A 17,045-nucleotide genomic window follows, 5' to 3' on the forward strand; every position below is an offset into this window, starting at 1 on the left:
CAGAGTACAGGCCTCGGTGTAACGCTCATTCCTTTGACGATAAACGTGAGTCCGACCATCAACCCTGGTTAGACAAAACCGTGACTCAAAAAGAGCACTTTTTGCAAGTCCTGTCTGGTCCAGCGAAGGTGGGTTTGTGCCCATAGGCGACGTTGTTGCAAGCCCTCAGTCCAGCCTCTCTCAGCCTATTGTGGACAGTCTGAGCACTGATGGAGGGATTGTGCATTCCTGGTGTAACTTGGGCAATTGTTGTTGCCATCCTGTACTTGTCCCGCAGGTGTGATATTCGGATGTACCAATCCTGTGCAGGTGTTGTTACACATGGTCTGCCACTGTGAGGACGATCAGCTGTCCTTCCTGTCTCCCTGTAGCGCTGTCTTAGACATCTCACAGTACGGACATTGCAATTTATTGCCCTGGCCACATCTGCAGTCCTCATGCCTCCTTCCAGCATGCCTAAGGCATGTTCACGCAGATGAGTAGGGCCCCTGGGCATCTTTCTTTTGGTGTTTTTCAGAGTTAGTAGAAAGGTTTCTTTAGTGTCTTAAGTTTTTATAACTGTGACCTTAATTGCCTACCGTCTGTAAGCTGTTAGTGTGTTAATGACCGTTCCATAGGTGCATGTTCATTAATTGTTTACAGTTCATTGAACAAGCATGGAAAACATTGTTTAAACCCTTTACAATAAAGATATGTAAAGTTATTTCGATTTTTATAAAATTATCTTTACAATACATTATCCTGAAAAAGGGACATTCATTTTTTTGCAGAGTTTAGTTATATTGTGGGGGCTTTCGCTTTTTTGTAATATTTCGGATTAATAGTATTAAAATAGTATTAGTAAAATAAATATAGATATATATATATCTTGGGCCCCTAGCATTTGCCTATTCCGCCTATGCCACGGCCCGGCCCTGCTTTTATCCTCTCTCCCTGCGCTCCTCCCCACCACACCGCCTTTCCCCCATTAATCCTTTATCTGGTGCAGTGGCACACTACAGTATTCACTAAAAGGACTAAAGGGACTGGTCAGCTGAGAGAGATGCGTTGCTATGCTGTGAGAGTTATTCTATATCAGGGAGATTTGAAACCACAATTTAAATTATGAGATTTAATCTGGATGTAGTGGTCAAATGTTCTTCCAGACCACAGTTAATGTGATGCATGCACAATTATTATTATTATTATTATTATTATTATTATTATTATTATTATTATTATTATTTATTTATTACCAGATGCCCTTGTCCAGCTAATACAAAGTGCAATAATACAATTAGAGATTTATCGAATCTTAAATTTGTCTGTTTTAATCTTTAGTATACATTGTGTGATGCAATTCCTTTGAAACTTAAGGATGACTAAAGTTAAGCAAATTAGTTTCAATAAGCAATTAATCAGTTATGAGTGCAATTTCATTTTTTGCGTCTTATTGCTTAAGGAAATTAAAGCACTGAGGTCACTACTGAGAATTCATGCTTTGGTGCTTTGTTTAATTTAAACACAGGAGATTTGCACTGCACTATAAAACTAATAAAATATGTTTCAAATCAAGTATTTCACCTGTAAAAGAAGAAATGATGCTGCTTGTAGAAATAGTACTCATTGCTTTTTTTGCAAGGGCTGAAAATCCATTGTGTCAGCCCTATGGAACACAAGACCTGCCTCAGTTTTCAAAAGAAGGCGACATCATTATTGGAGGTGTTTTCTCATTCCATGCACGCCCTATCCTTGTGAATCAGGAATTTAAAGCCAAGCCAGGGCAAATACAATGTGAAGGGTAAGTTTTAAATATAAATATTTATAATTTAAAATTTAAATCCAATAACTTTTTTTTAAACTTATCTTTTAGAATTTAATCAGACACTTGTAGCCATAAATATGTCAACAGCAGTAGGTGTGCTAGCAGTAGTAGTACTATGATTTTAAGCATTTTGTGAAATTAATTGTATTTTGTCTACAGTTTGCGTCCTGCACCATTACAATATTTTCAAACAGTGATCTTTACCATCGAAGAAATAAACAACAGGTCAGATATTCTTCCAAATATTTCCTTGGGCTACAAGATGTATGATGCCTGTCCGACTGTAAGTTTGTCTGTAAAAGCAGCAATGGATTTAATAAACTTGGAACAAACAAATGTTTCAGATGATTCCTGCATCAAACCAACCACTGTCCAAGCAATCATAGGACACACTAGTTCCACACCAACAATAGGAATTGCAAGAACTCTTGGACCCTTTGGAATACCAGTGGTGAGAAATCTTTTGTTTATGTGCTAAAGAGGATGTTTCCTTGTATTTGTCAGTCTACGTATTTGTCTATCTGTATGTAGCTTATGTGAGTGCATTCAATCAATCAACAACAGTTACATTAACAATTAAAGTTTCCATGTAGAATCGGATCATTTAATTGGATCAGTATTTTTATGCCAAAAATTTACAAAAGAAAGAATGAAGGCTGCTTTAATTATTGCACAAGATGCATCCCACTAAAACACTAAAATATGTACATTTTTGTCATTATTTTACATTCCATTTATCTCATGCAGATCAGTCATTTTGCTACCTGTGCATGCCTCAGTAACAGGAAGGAGTTCCCCACCTTTTTCAGAACCATCCCAAGTGATTATTACCAAAGCAGAGCACTGGCAAAGCTTGTCAAGCATTTTGGATGGACCTGGGTTGGGGCCATTAGGACTGATGATGATTATGGCAACAATGGGATGACTACTTTTATACAAGCTGCTAAGCAGGAGGGGATTTGTATTGAATATTCAGAGGCCATTTATAGAACTTATCCCAGAGAAAAAATCCTGAAAGTTGCAGACATTATAAAAAAATCATCCTCAAAGGTAATTGTTGCTTTTACATCATATTTGGATATGGATTTGTTGGTAAAAGAACTGCTGATTCAGAATGTCACAGGCCTTCAGTGGGTGGGTACTGAAGGGTGGATAACTCTCAGGTTTCTGGCATCATCGGAAAATTACAAAGTCCTACGTGGAGCCATTGGCTTGTCAATTCCAAATGTACAAATACCAGGTCTGAAAAATTACCTTCTAAATGTCCGTCCATCAGACACACCTGGAAACACTGGCTTCAATGAATATTGGGAAAGTACCTTCAGTTGTAGCCTAACAGAGGAAAATACTAATCGATGCACAAGGACAGAGAATTTGAAAGAAATGAAAAACGAATACACTGATGTCTCAGACATGGGGATACTAAACAATGTGTATAAAGCAGTGTATGCTGTAGCCCACTCATTACATCATCTGTTTACATGCAAAAACGGCCAAGGACCTTTTCAAAATAAAACATGTGCAAACAAAAACAAGACAGAACCATGGCAGGTAAATAAAAGGTTTATCTTCTTATGTTTCAGAAATAAGATGTATTTTCCTCTGAAATTTAAATTGATGTCACATAGTCTTTAAAATTTTATTTAAAATAAAAACTGTTGCAGTTAAAATGCTGTCTACAAATATCCACGTGTTTAGTAGTAATATTTAAAATAATATAACCATATTGTCATGCAGAGAGGATAGTATACTACGGAAGAGCATTAGGGCCACTTAAGAGAGAAATAAACTTTTGAGAAAAAAAGTCAAAATAAACTTTTGAGAAAAAAAAAAAAAGTTTTGAAAAAAAAGTCAAAATAAACTTTTGAGAAAAAAAGTTGAAAGTTCAGGTTCAAACACCAACAGCGTCAATATGGTGTTATAAGGGGACTGGGTAAAACCCGAAATGCTGGAACAGTGGAAAGATTTCTAAAACAGAAAAATACTTATTCTGGGCTTTCAGAAACTTGTGTTTTAATTGAAAATATTGTATTACATAATGCAAATAATATTAATAATAAACTTTAATACTAATAATAACAATAACAACACCAATAACAACACCAATAATAATAATAATAATAATAATAATAATAATAATAATGTATACACATTTTCTACAATTTGTTAAACTGAACAGAATTTGTAAAAGTAATAGTGGCATTAAGGTGCAATAGTGCTACAACAGTTTTGTGCTGGGGAGCCATTTGTCGGACTGGAAAGAGACAACCAAATAAGTGTCTCCAATGCCACAAGTTTGTGTCTTAGATTGGGTTGTTAGCTTTTCAAGGGTTGCTTTCTAATATTGAAAAGACAACTCCCCAAAATCATCGTAGTGCTTTTTAAGGTACAATAGTTTTTTGCTGTGGAGTTATTTTTGGAACTGGGAACATACACCCAAAATAGTATACACTATTTGTCCATTTGATCGATTAATAAGGCTTATTAGCGTTCCGAGGCATACTTTTCAGTAATTTAGACATCAATAATTCCCTTTTATACCTACATTTCAGTTCAGTACAGCTCTACACAGTCTCTTTAACTTCACGATAACCTTCTCCTCATCTAGAACCCATTTCGGGTTTTACCCAGTCCCCTTATAACACCATACCGACACTGTTGTGTTTGAACCTGAACTTTTGACTTTTTTTCTCAAAAGTTTCGACCTAATGCTCTTCCGTAGTATACAGAAGTTCATGACTGAATGATATTTGTTTTTTTTCCTGTAGGTATTACATTACCTGAAGGAAGTTAACTTCACAACCTGGAATGGTGAGAGAGTCTATTTTGATGAAAATGGGGATCCAGTAGCACGATATGCATTAGTGAACTGGCAGCTTAAGAAGGAGGGAATCACGTTTGAAGTTATTGGTCTATATGATGCCTCCTTACCAGAAGGACTGAGATTTATAATGAATGAAGTCAGTGCAGTGTGGGCTGGTGATCGGTATGAGGTAATATTCATTCTGGCTGAAACAAAAGCAAACGAGACTTCACATAAACACAAACATAAATGTACATAAAATAATTAGAGCTGGTATACTCTTAATTAAAATCCTGTTTTAGTCTGTAAAATAAAATAAAATAAAAATCTGACTTCATAGCCCTGTGTTTCAGGTGCCAAAGTCAGTCTGCAGTGAGAGCTGCCTTCCAGGGACTCGTAAGGCAATTGTCAAAGGAAAGCCAATCTGCTGCTTTGACTGCATTCCATGTGCTGAGGGAGAATTCAGTAATGCAACAGGTAAGCAATAAGTGACAGAGGTAATTAATTTAAAAGAAGACAGTAGCAGAACAAATATGAAAGAATAACATTGCATAAAATAGCAGTCTCTTTATTATCTGTGTATTGCTTATTTATATTGATTCATTATTTTCCTTACCAAGTTAAAGCCCTTTGTCTTACTTAGTGTTTACATATTAGTACTGATTTACCTTTACCATTCATTTAATACTAATAGTACAAATTCTCCTGCATCAGGAAATGTTAAATATAATTCTGTGTTATTGTTTTTAAAGTGATTTTTTGAGTGATACATAGTAATTTTCCTTTTTTTACTTTCAGACTCAGTGGATTGTACTAAGTGTCCTGCAGAATATACATCAAATGAGCAAAAAAATCAGTGTCTCTTAAAAACTGTTGAGTTTCTTTCTTTTCAAGAATTAATGGGCATAATATTAGTAACATGTTCTGTTTTTGGAGCTTGTCTGACCATAACAGCAGCAGTTATATTTTTCTGGTACAGATATACTCCAATAGTCAGAGCCAATAACTCTGAGCTCAGTTTCCTCCTGCTCTTCTCATTAACTCTGTGTTTCCTTTGCTCACTTACTTTCATTGGCCAGCCCTCTGAGTGGTCCTGTATGTTGCGTCACACAGCATTTGGCATCACATTTGTCCTGTGCATCTCGTGTGTTCTGGGGAAAACAATAGTGGTGTTAATGGCCTTCAGGGCTACACTGCCAGGCAATAATATTATGAAATGGTTTGGGCCCACACGGCAGAGGTTAAGTGTTCTTGCTTTCACACTCATACAGGTCCTGATTTGTGTCCTTTGGTTGACAATATCACCACCATACCCTTATAAAAACACAAAATACTACAATGATAAAATCATTCTAGAGTGTGATGTAGGATCAGCAGTGGGGTTTTATGCTGTGTTAGGGTATATTGGATTCCTCTCTGCCATGTGCTTTGTGTTGTCTTTTCTGGCTCGGAATCTGCCTGATAACTTCAATGAAGCCAAATTCATCACATTCAGCATGCTCATATTCTGTGCAGTCTGGATCACCTTTATCCCAGCTTATATCAGCTCTCCTGGCAAGTTCACTGTAGCTGTAGAGATATTTGCAATTTTGGCTTCCAGTTTTGCATTGCTTTTCTGTATTTTTTTACCCAAATGTTACATTATTCTATTAAAACCAGAAAAGAATAACAAAAAACATTTGATGGGTAAAATGCCCTCAAAATCACTTTAATAAAGAGCAAACCGGACTCCTTACAAAGCCTTGTGCAGAATCTTCATTTTTTCCAGTGAAATTTGTTTCATGGTAGATTTGCACTTTGAAATGACTATCTGTCTATTACAGCTGTGTATAGCAATGCAGAAAAGAACACTTTCAACACTAAAGTGCATTTGTCACAGAGTGGAGCCGATCAGAGGACAAGGTGAGAGCTATATCGGAGGCGATTCTTGAAATGTGTGGCCTATATTTTTTAACATCTGGTAATAAAATAAATAATGATAATAATATATAAATACCATATTCATCCTAATGAATGAGCATGCCCTAATAGAAGCGCATTTTTCTTTGTGATTTTCTATTTTTTGGGTGCATGACCCAAAGTTATTGTTGCTAATTTAATTTGAGCAGATTCAAGTAATGAATAAATACAATGTAGCCTATTTACTAAAATAAGTTTTATTTAAACTTGTATTTAAAGTAAGAGCATGAAATAATCAGGAATACTTAATCAATGAAGACTATGCCATCCACTGTATCAGGACTATCCACTACATATATCAACATATTAAATGGACTTGAAAATAATGGTATTTTATGTTAAAACACTAATGTTTTTAACATAAAATTGCACCTGTATGCCGGTTTTGTAAACATGATATCCTCGTATGCAAAAATAAACTCAAATGTGGTTGCCATTGATCAATTTTTTGGTATAACAAGGTCAAGGATTAATGCACGTGTCATCTTTTCATGATCAGTAAAACTCAGAAGGTTTCCAAGCACGAGACAAACATTGTCATAACATTGTCATTCAAACGATGATATCCAGTAGATATCATAGTACATTGCGCGTTGTCTTTGCACACTGCACAATTATTAGAATTAATATGGTATGATGTATAGAAATTCACGTTTCAGCACTCAACACGATTATAATTCTTTCACAATGACTGATTTTGACTGAATGACCAAATTGTCGGCTATATTATATTCAATTAGTCTACCGCATAAACTCTATGTCCACTGGTTGAAGAAGATAGTATTTATGACTCATACATTTTGACAAGTTTACTGCTGAAACACTGTATAGGTATTTAATTAAAATATTAAGTAACATATAAGGATGGATATGCTGGAGAAATTCACATACTCAGAGATACAGTGCATCTGGAAAGTATTCACAGCACTTCACTTTTTCCGCATTTGTTATATTACAGCCTTATTCCAAAATTGATTAAATTAATTATTTTCCTCAAAATTCTACAAACAATACCCCATAATGACAACGTGAAAGAAGTTTGTTTGAAATGTTTGAAAATGTATTAAAAATAAAAAACAAAAAAAGCACATGTACATAAGTATTCACAGCCTTTGCCATGACACTCAAAATTGAGCTCAGGTGCATCCTGTTTCCACTGATCATCCTTGAGATGTTTCTACAACTTGATTGGAGTCCACCTGTGGTAAATTCAGTTGATTGGACATGATTTGGAAAGGCACACACCTGTCTATATAAGGTCCCACAGTTAACAGTGCATGTCAGAGTACAAACCAAGCCATGAAGTCCAAGGAATTGTCTGTAGACCTCCGAGACAGGATTGTATCGAGGCACAGATCTGGGGAAGGGTACAGAAACATTTCTGCAGCATTGAAGGTTCAAATGAGCACAGTGGCCTCCATCATCTGTAAATGGAAGAAGTTTGGAACCACCAGGACTCTTCCTAGAGCTGGCCACCTGGCCAAACTGAACGATCGGGGGAGAAGGGCCTTAGATAGGGAGGTGACCAAGAACCTGATGGTGACTCTGACAGAGCTCCAGCGTGTCTCTGTGGAGAGAGGAGAACCTTCCAGAAGGACAACCATCTCTGCAACACTCCACCAATCAGGCCTGTATGGTAGAGTGGCCAGATGGAAGCCACTCCATAGTAAAAGGCACATGACAGCCCGTCTGGAGTTTGCCAGAAGGCAGCTGAAGGACTCCCAATCCATGAGAAACAAAATTCTCTGGTCTGATGAAACAAAGATTTAACTCTTTGGCCTGAATGGCAAGCGTCATGTCTGGAGGAAACCAGGCACCGCTCATCACCTGGCCAATACCATCCCTACAGTGAAGCATGGTGGTGGCAGCATCATGCTGTGGGGATGTTTTTCAGCGGCAGTAACTGTGAGACTAGTCAGGATCGAGGGAAAGATGAATGCAGCAATGTACAGAGACATCCTTGATGAAAACCTGCTCCAGAGTGCTCTGGACCTCAGACTGGGGCGAAGGTTTATCTTCCAAGAGGACAACGACCCTAAGCACAGTGGCAAAGGACAACTCTGTGAATGTCCTTGAGTGGCCCAGCCAGAGCCCAGACTTGAACCCGATTGAACATCTCTGGAGAGATCTGAAAATGGCTGTGCACCGATGCTCCCCATCCAACCTGATGGAGCTTGAGAGGTCCTGCAAAGAAGAATGGAAGAAACTGCCCAAAAATAGGTGTGCCAAGCTTGTAGCATCATACTCAAAAAGACTTGAGGCTGTAATTGGTGCCAAAGGTGCTTCAACAAAGTATTGAGCAAAGGCTGTGAATACTTATGTACATGTGCTTTTTTTGTTTTTATTTTTAATAAATTTGCAAACATTTCAAACCAACTTCTTTCACATTGTCATTATGGGGTATTGTTTGTAGAATTTTGAGGAAAATAATGAATTTAATCAATTTTGGAATAAGGCTGTAACATAACAAAATGTGGAAAAAGTGAAGCGCTGTGAATACTTTCCGGATGCACTGTATTTACTTTAGTATTGCATAAGCCACTCAAAATGCGGCTATGGTGTTGCTATTGCTAATACATAAGAATAGTACACTAAAATATATAATCTTAACTGTCCTTGTCACTTATTTGTCTTTTATTGCTGTGGCGCTCTGCTGTGACTCGCCCCTGTCACTACATTTGGCCTTCCCATCACGTCCTCATTCAATGTCATTTTAAAACCAGCCTTTTTACCCAAACTCCCTTCGTGTCGCACAACATACTTTTGTTGCAAATTTTGAAATCCCCAAGCAAATGAAACCTCCCTGATTGGCTGTTGAAGTCTTAAATGTCAGTCATTTGTTAATGACCAATAGTTGTTCAAAATGGCTTAAAATAGACGTACACCATACCATATACATAACTGTTTATATTGGATCAAATTAATTTGCTAGTGTGCGAGTGTGAGTCACAACCAAAAAATTAAATGAACAGGGTTCAACAAAATTCATAATATCTTGCTCCACCGAATGAACGTGAGGGGGTGCAACAAAAAAGGCCAAGACCTTGTAAGTGAGATGAATAATGCAAACACTATATTGCAGGAAAAATCCCCACTACCACCACAACCACCACCAAATGTCATGTTTTCCATTAAGAATGAAATTAAATTGATTATATTGTTAAATATGTTTGACAAAAATGTCCCCTTATCTTAACTGGTACTTAGGTGAGTAGTTTGAATTAAAAAAGTAAAGGTCCAATTCAGGTACCTTGAAGCCTTTTTATAATGGCCACTTTTCTATAAATTAAAAATGGCAGTGAAGCTTCACACAAGGGCATGGGTGTCAACTCATGGACGGAAATACCGAAATACGGATTTCTGTCCTGGTGAGATTTTTGTAAACTATGTGATTGCTATGTGGGCAATATTTTTTTTCCCTACACTTTCCCTGCCCTTTGCTGAGGATTCTCATGTTCTGAGGATTGCACGGGCCTCTGTGGAAAGAGAATGTGTCATCATTCACTCCAGAACCTCAAGACCACAAAGTATACTAGTGTTTACTCTAGTATAGGACAATCCCTTGCATTGCCCTATGCACGTTTCAAATAATATGTGGTCTTAATATACAATGTTAAATCTTGTGACCCAGATAAAGGCATAATATTTTTCCTTTCTTACATTGTTTGATTCTCATTGGCATTTGATTCAACTAAAACTTAATGTCCATTTTTTTACTTTTGTTCTGAATGGTGCATGAGAGAAATGAAAATACATGACATTAAATCAGTGAGATTTTATTAACACTAGAACCACAGAGAATTTGGACTACATACAGTGCCGTGAAAAAGTATGTGTGAAGTAGAGATCTTAACAAGCAGCACACTATGCCTACTTAATATTGATGGTAAAGTTCTCTATAAGTCATGTTTAGATTCAACAGGGCTGGCAGTAATCAAGCCTGAGTGTGTCTGCTCGAATTTAATCCAATGATCATTTAAATTTGGTTAATGGGTTGATTGAGTAACTAAGGGGGGAATTACTTTTTCACACAGGGCCAGTTGGTGTTGGATAACTTTTTTCCCTTAAATAAATAAAATTATCATTTAAAAACTTGCCCAGTGATGAACTGGCATCCCATCCTGGGTGTATTCCTGCCTTGCGCCTTATGCCTGCCGGGATTGGTGCTGGCTTCCCTGCAACCCTCGCCAGGATAAACGGTTTCAAAAATTGATGGATGGATGGATCATTTAAAAACTGAATTTTGTGTTTACTGGGGTTCTCTTCATCCTATATTACATTGTGTATGGAGATCTGAAACCATTCAGTGTGACAAATATGCAAAAATTGAAAAATCAAGAAGGGGCAAATACTTTATCACAGCACTGTACATACATACACCTCACCTGCAAAATGTGTGGCTCCTTAAACAGATTAGACACAAAAATAATTAACAAACAGTTACTATTTTTACTTATTAATGTCACGAACAACATCTACATAGCAAAGTATTTTTCTTATTTTTTCAAAACGAGCACATAAACATGAAAGAAAATATAAAATAAAATTTACGCAATAAATTGTGTAAACTGGTATAGAAATCGGTATGCATACTGTATATCTTAGCAAACATACAATTATAATAACCAGTTATAAAAATAGCATAAAACTAAAACATTATAGAAGAGTTAGACTGGAGCACACTGGATAAAGATTCAGTTGAAAATGGATGGTTATATTTCAAGAATATACTACTTGAGGCTCAGGAGAAATTTGTACCAACACTTCACAAATTGAGGACCAAAAAACACTCCTAAATGGTTTAATAGAAGTATGCAAAAAAAATCAAGAGAAAGAAAATGTTGTATAGCACATACAAAAGGGATAGAGATTAAACAAAATACAAAGAATATGTTGAACTGCAAAGAGATCTTAAGAAAGTGATCAGGAAAGCAAAGAGGGAATGGGAAGTATCTTGGAAAACATACAAGATGTGGCAAATGTTCTAAATGAGTATTTCACTGAGGTTTTTACAAAAAGAAAAAACAGATAACATGCCACAGGTTAACAATCAGTCCAGTCAAACCCTAAAAGAGATCAGGATAAATGAGGAGGAGGTACTAAAGGGATTAGCAGAATTAAAAACAAACAAATCATCTGGGCCAGATGGTATATTTCCAACAGTACTTAAAGAAATTAGGGAAATTATTTATAGGCCGCTAACTCAAATATTCCAAATGACACTTAGAACAGGGGATGTGCCAACTGAATGGAAGACAGCAAATGTCATACCAATCCACAAGAAAGGGGACAAAATTGAGCCTGGAAATTACAGACCAATCAGTCTCACCTGCATTACTTGTAAAATGCTGGAAACAATTATTAGACAGAAAATAGAGGAGAATCTTAATGAAAACCATATTCTTGGAGTTAACATGGGTTTAGACAAGGCAGATCATGTCTTACTGATTTATTCAAATTTTTTGAACATGCAACTACAGCTGTAGATCACGTGAAAGCATATGATATGATATACTCAGATTTTCAAAAAGCTTTTGATAAGGCTCCACACCAAAAACTGATTCTCAAATTGGAATGTAAGTAGATGGATTATGAACTGGTTGATGTATAGGAAGCAGAGGGTGTCGATTAGAGGAGTTGCTTCTAACTGGAGTGAGGTTGTTAGTGGAGTTCCACAGGAATCAGTATTAGGGCCTTTGCTTTTTCTAATCTATATTAATGATCTGGACTCTGGGATAGTTAGCAAACTTGTCAAATTTTCAGATGATTCTAAAATAGGTGGCTCAGCAGATACAATCTCAGCAGTACAGGCTATTCAGTTGTGGGCCGACACCTAGCAGATGAAATTCAATGTGGACAAGAGCAAGTTATTACATGCAGGTAACAAAAATGTCCACTATAATTACACTATGGGAGGAATAGAACTAGATAAAGTAACACATGAGAAAGACCTAGGAGTCTATGTGGACTCCTCACTTTCTCCATCCAAACAATGTCGGGAAGCAATAAAAAAGGCAAACAGAATGCTAGGGTATATTGTCAAGTGTAGAATTTAGAACAAGAGCAGTAATGTTAAGACTGTACAATGCACTATTTAGACCTCATCTGGAATTATTATTATTATTTATTATTTTTATTTCTTGGCAGACACCCTTATCCAGGGCGACTTACAACATAAGTGCAAAAATACAGAGAAGTACAAGGCCTCAATCATTACAAATTCAATTTGGCTAAAACAGCAATTCAAAATACATTTTCACAGACAAGGGTTACAGGAAATGGAGCAAGGAGGAAAACAATCAAGAACGTGAAAACCATAATAAAAACTGTGAAGTGCTATCTAGCAGGGATAGAGGACTAATATTACAAGTACTGTTGGAAAAGATGTGTCTTGAGTAAGCGCTGGAATGAGGTCAAGGACTCTGCTGTTTTGACTTCGGTGGGCAGGTCGTTCCACCATTTAGGGGCCAGGGATGAGAAGGAGCGGCTCTGGAGGAAGGAGAGTGGAGAGGAGGCAGAGTTAGTCTTCTGGCACTGGAGGAACGCAGTGGTCTGGAGGGGATGTATGGAGAGATGAGTGACTGAAGGTAGCTTGATGCAGTGTGGTCAAGACAGCGGTAGGTGAGGGTCAAAGTCTTGAACTGCCGCTATCGGGAGCCAGTGGAGGGAGCGGAGCAGTGGAGTAGCATGTGCGAATCGTGACAGAGAGAATACCAGATGAGCCGCAGAGTTCTGGATGAGCTGGAGTGGGCGGGTAGTAGATGCAGGCAGGCCGGCCAGGAGGGAGTTGCAGTAGTCCAGGCGGGAGAGGACCAGTGACTGAACGAGTAGCTGAGTCGAGTAGTCGGTGAGGAAGGGACGGATCTGGCGTATGTTGCTCAGGAAGAATCTGCAGGTGCGTGTCAGCGTGGTGATGTGCTGGGTGTAGGAGAGTGCAGGATCGAGGGTGACTCCTAGATTTTTAGCGGAAGAAGAAGGAGAGAGTGTGGTGGATTCCAAGTGGATCGAGATGGGGAGGTCAGCAGAAGGTGAGGAAGAGTGGGGGAAAAAGAGGAGATCCGATTTGGAGAGGTTGAGCTTGAGGTGGTATGAGTGCATCCAGGCGGAGATAGCAGACAAGCAAGAAGAGATGCGTGAGGGGATGAGAGGGTCAGAAGAGGGAAAAGACAGGAAGATCTGGGCATCATCAGCGTAGAAGTGGTAGGAGAAACCATGGGAAGCGATGAGGGGGCCCAGGGAGCGAGTGTAGAGAGAGAACAGGAGCGGGCCCAGGACGGAGCCTTGGGGAACGCCTGTGAGGAGAGGTTGGGGGGTGGATGAGGAGCCTCGCCATGTCACTTGGTAGGACCGGTCACTGAGGTAGGAGGAGAACCAGTTGAGAGCAGTCCCAGAGATCCCAAGGTCAGCGAGGCAGGAGAGGAGGATGGAGTGATCAACGGTGTCAAATGCTGCGGAGAGGTCAAGGAGGATGAGGACTGAGGAGAGGGAGGCCGCCTGAGCACGGCTGAGGGAGTCAGTGACAGCCAGGAGAGCCATCTCAGTGGAGTGAGCTGTGCGGAAGCCGGATTGCAGAGGATCAAGGAGTGAGTGTTGGGACAGAAAGTCCGAGAGCTGACGGTGGACCGCCCGCTCGAGAGTCTTGGAGAGGAAGGGAAGCAGGGAGACAGGGCGGTAGTTCTGAGGAGAGGTGGCATCAAGGGTTGGTTTCTTGAGCAGTGGGATGACAGCAGCTTGTTTAAATGCAGAGGGGAAACAGCCAGAGAGGAGTCAGGAGTTGAGGAGGGAGGAGATGAAGGGGAGAAGATCAGGAGCGGTTGCTTGGAAGAGACGAGAAGGGAGAGGGTCCAGGTCACACGTTGTGGGTTTGTGACGTAGGAGAAGAGCAGAAACTTCAGCATCTGAGAGAGGTGAGAATGAAGAAAAGGAAGCTTGATCGGTGGGAGGTTTGGGTGTGATGGGAGATGAGGGTGGAGTATTGAAGAGCCTGCGGATGTCTGCAATCTTGGAGGAGAAGAAGGAGGCGAAATCATCAGCAGTGAGAGATGGGGGAGGAGGAGGGGGGGGGGCAAGGAGGGAGGAGAAGGTGGAGAAGAGTTTGCGAGGGTTGTTGACAGTGGATTCGAAAAGAGATTGGAAGTAAGACTTCTTGGCTGAGGTGAGAGAGGATGAGAATGTGGACAGTAGAGAGCGGTAGAGTTCGAGGGCAGCTGGGAGTTTGGTCCTTTTCCACTTCTGTTCGGGGGCACGCAGACTAATTCGGCTTGCGCGGAGAACAGCAGAGAGCCAAGGCTGAGGGGGGGAGGGATGGGCAGGACGATAAGTGAGAGGACAGAGAGAGTCAAGGGAGGAGGTGAGGGAGGAGAACAAAGAGGAGGTAGCACAGTTGACAGATAGATGGGAAAAACAGTCAACGGAAGGCAAGAGAGTGAGGGCAGTGGAGGCAAGGGTGGAGGGGGAGACAGAGCGGAGATTACGGCGGAAGGTGACAGAGGGAGTGGGTGGAGAGGGGAGGGAGGGGAGGGAAAGGGAGAAGGAAATGAAGTGGTGGTCTGAGATGTCCATGGGTGTCACGGAGAGTGTTGAAGATGAGGTCTAGCTGGCGGCCAGCCCTGTGAGTGGGGGGAGATGGGGAGAGAGAGAAGCTGAAGGAGTGAAGGAGAGGAAGAAATCCGGCACAGTGGGAAGGGTTGGAGAGGTGCATGTTGAAGTCTCCCAGGAGGATGGTAGGTGAGGACAGCGAGGGGAGAGAGGAGAGAAGAAAGTCAAGTTCATCCAGGAAGGAAGTGAGTGGACCAGGTGGACGGTAGAAAACTGGAAGGAAGAGGTGAGAGGGAGAGGTGATTTCCACTGCATGGAATTTAAAGCTGTGGGTCGAGATAGAGGAGAGAGAGGGGGGAGCAGAGAAGATGAGAGAAGGGGAGAGCAGGAGCCGTTCTTCCTCCCCGCCCGGTAAGACGAGGGGAGTGGGACAGGACAAAGAGAGAGGATAAGGCAGCAGGGGTGGTTGAGTTGTCTGGGGAGATCCATGTCTCGGTGAGAGCGAGGAAATCCAAGGACTGGTGGGAGGCGAAGGCGGAGATGAAGTCGGCCTTGTTGGAAACTGAGTGGCAGTTCCACAGGCCTCCAGAGAGTGGAGTAGCAGGAAGGGAGGAGGAGGGGGGGAGAGGCAGAGAGATGAGGTTGGAGGGATTAGGGAAACAATGGCGCGCAGGTGCACGCCGAGAGGAAGGAGAGAGCAGGACAGGAATTGGAGAGATTGTCATGGTTGCCTGTTGTTGCTGTTGCTGTGCAGCGTCTCCTCGCAGTCTTCTCCTCGCTGGAGTCCCCGCAGCTAGAGTCCCTGCCCTTTGGAGATGGGGCCCTTTTGAGTCCCCGCAGCTAGAGTCCCTGCCCTTTGGAGATGGGGCCCTTTTGAGTCCCCGCAGCTAGAGTCCCTGCCCTTTGGAGATGGGGCCCTTTTGAGTCCCTGCAGCTAGAGTCCCTGCCCTTTGGAGATGGGGCCCTTTTGAGTTCCCGCAGCTAGAGTCCCTGCCCTTTGGAGATGGGGCCCTTCGGAAGGGGGGCACTGAAGGCTGCTGGCGCTGACTGCTGGTGCAGAGGGGAGGGGGGCTGTTAAATACTTCACCTGTAACTAATGAGGAGAGTGCACACCTGTGTTGCGTTGAATGACACAAGTCTGGTCAGGATGGCCCTCCCTCCCACGCAGGACTGCTAATGGCACAATTATTGGCTGCTTAATATCTGAATACAGACAAAGAGAGTGCCAGATACACAAAGTTACACTGAACAATAGCTCGTAGTAATGGTAAACAAATGCTAAATAATCACAGCCTACACAGTGTAATGCTTCTGATTGGAGACAGGGCGTGTTGAGTGCGCTAAGTTACTGGCTAAATTCACTAACAAACAGTCGCTGCTCTTCCTACAAAACAGGTGCAAGATATACAATTCATAGCAAAACAACAAACCACGTAAACAGTCTATGTAACTTAACTAAACGAATACTGTGTACAGTTCTGGGCTCCACACTTCAAGAAAGATATCACTGCTCTAGAGGCAGTTCAGAGGAGAGTAATCAGACTTATTCCAGGTTTGAAAGTAATGTCCTATTCAGAGAGACTCAGGGAACTGAACCTTTTTCACCCTGGAATAGAGGAGTCTGCGTGGGGAGCTTTTCCAGATCAGCAGGGACACATGGATCTGGGGACACAAATGGAAATTGAGCTTCAAGGCATTCAAGACAGAAAACAGGAGACACTTCTTCACACTGAGAGCTGTCACAATCTGGAACAAACTACCCAGCGATGTGGTTGAAGCTGAAAATTTGGGAACATTTAAAAATAGACTGGATAGGATCCCTGGATCAATTACTTATTAATGGACACCAAATGAGCATGATGGGTCGAATGGCCTCCTCTTGTTTGTGAGCTTTCTTATGTTCTTATGCTCTTATTATAAATGGTATAAAATCATATGCAC

The 17,045-nt window shown here is 40.7% G+C and overlaps 1 protein-coding gene across 1 annotated transcript; it reads left to right on the forward strand.

Annotated features, from left to right (window-relative positions):
- Nucleotides 1–3,348: 3,348 nt before the first annotated feature.
- Nucleotides 3,349–6,319, forward strand: LOC136753895 (vomeronasal type-2 receptor 26-like). The gene is made up of 2 exons (XM_066710276.1): nucleotides 3,349–3,355; nucleotides 5,382–6,319. Exons 1-2 carry the CDS (start codon nucleotides 3,349–3,351, stop codon nucleotides 6,317–6,319), a joined length of 945 nt encoding a protein of 314 aa, XP_066566373.1.
- Nucleotides 6,320–17,045: the final 10,726 nt, after the last annotated feature.

The sequence above is a fragment of the Amia ocellicauda genome, chromosome 7, assembly GCF_036373705.1.
Source record: "Amia ocellicauda isolate fAmiCal2 chromosome 7, fAmiCal2.hap1, whole genome shotgun sequence".
NCBI classification, from domain to species: Eukaryota; Metazoa; Chordata; class Actinopteri; order Amiiformes; family Amiidae; genus Amia; species Amia ocellicauda.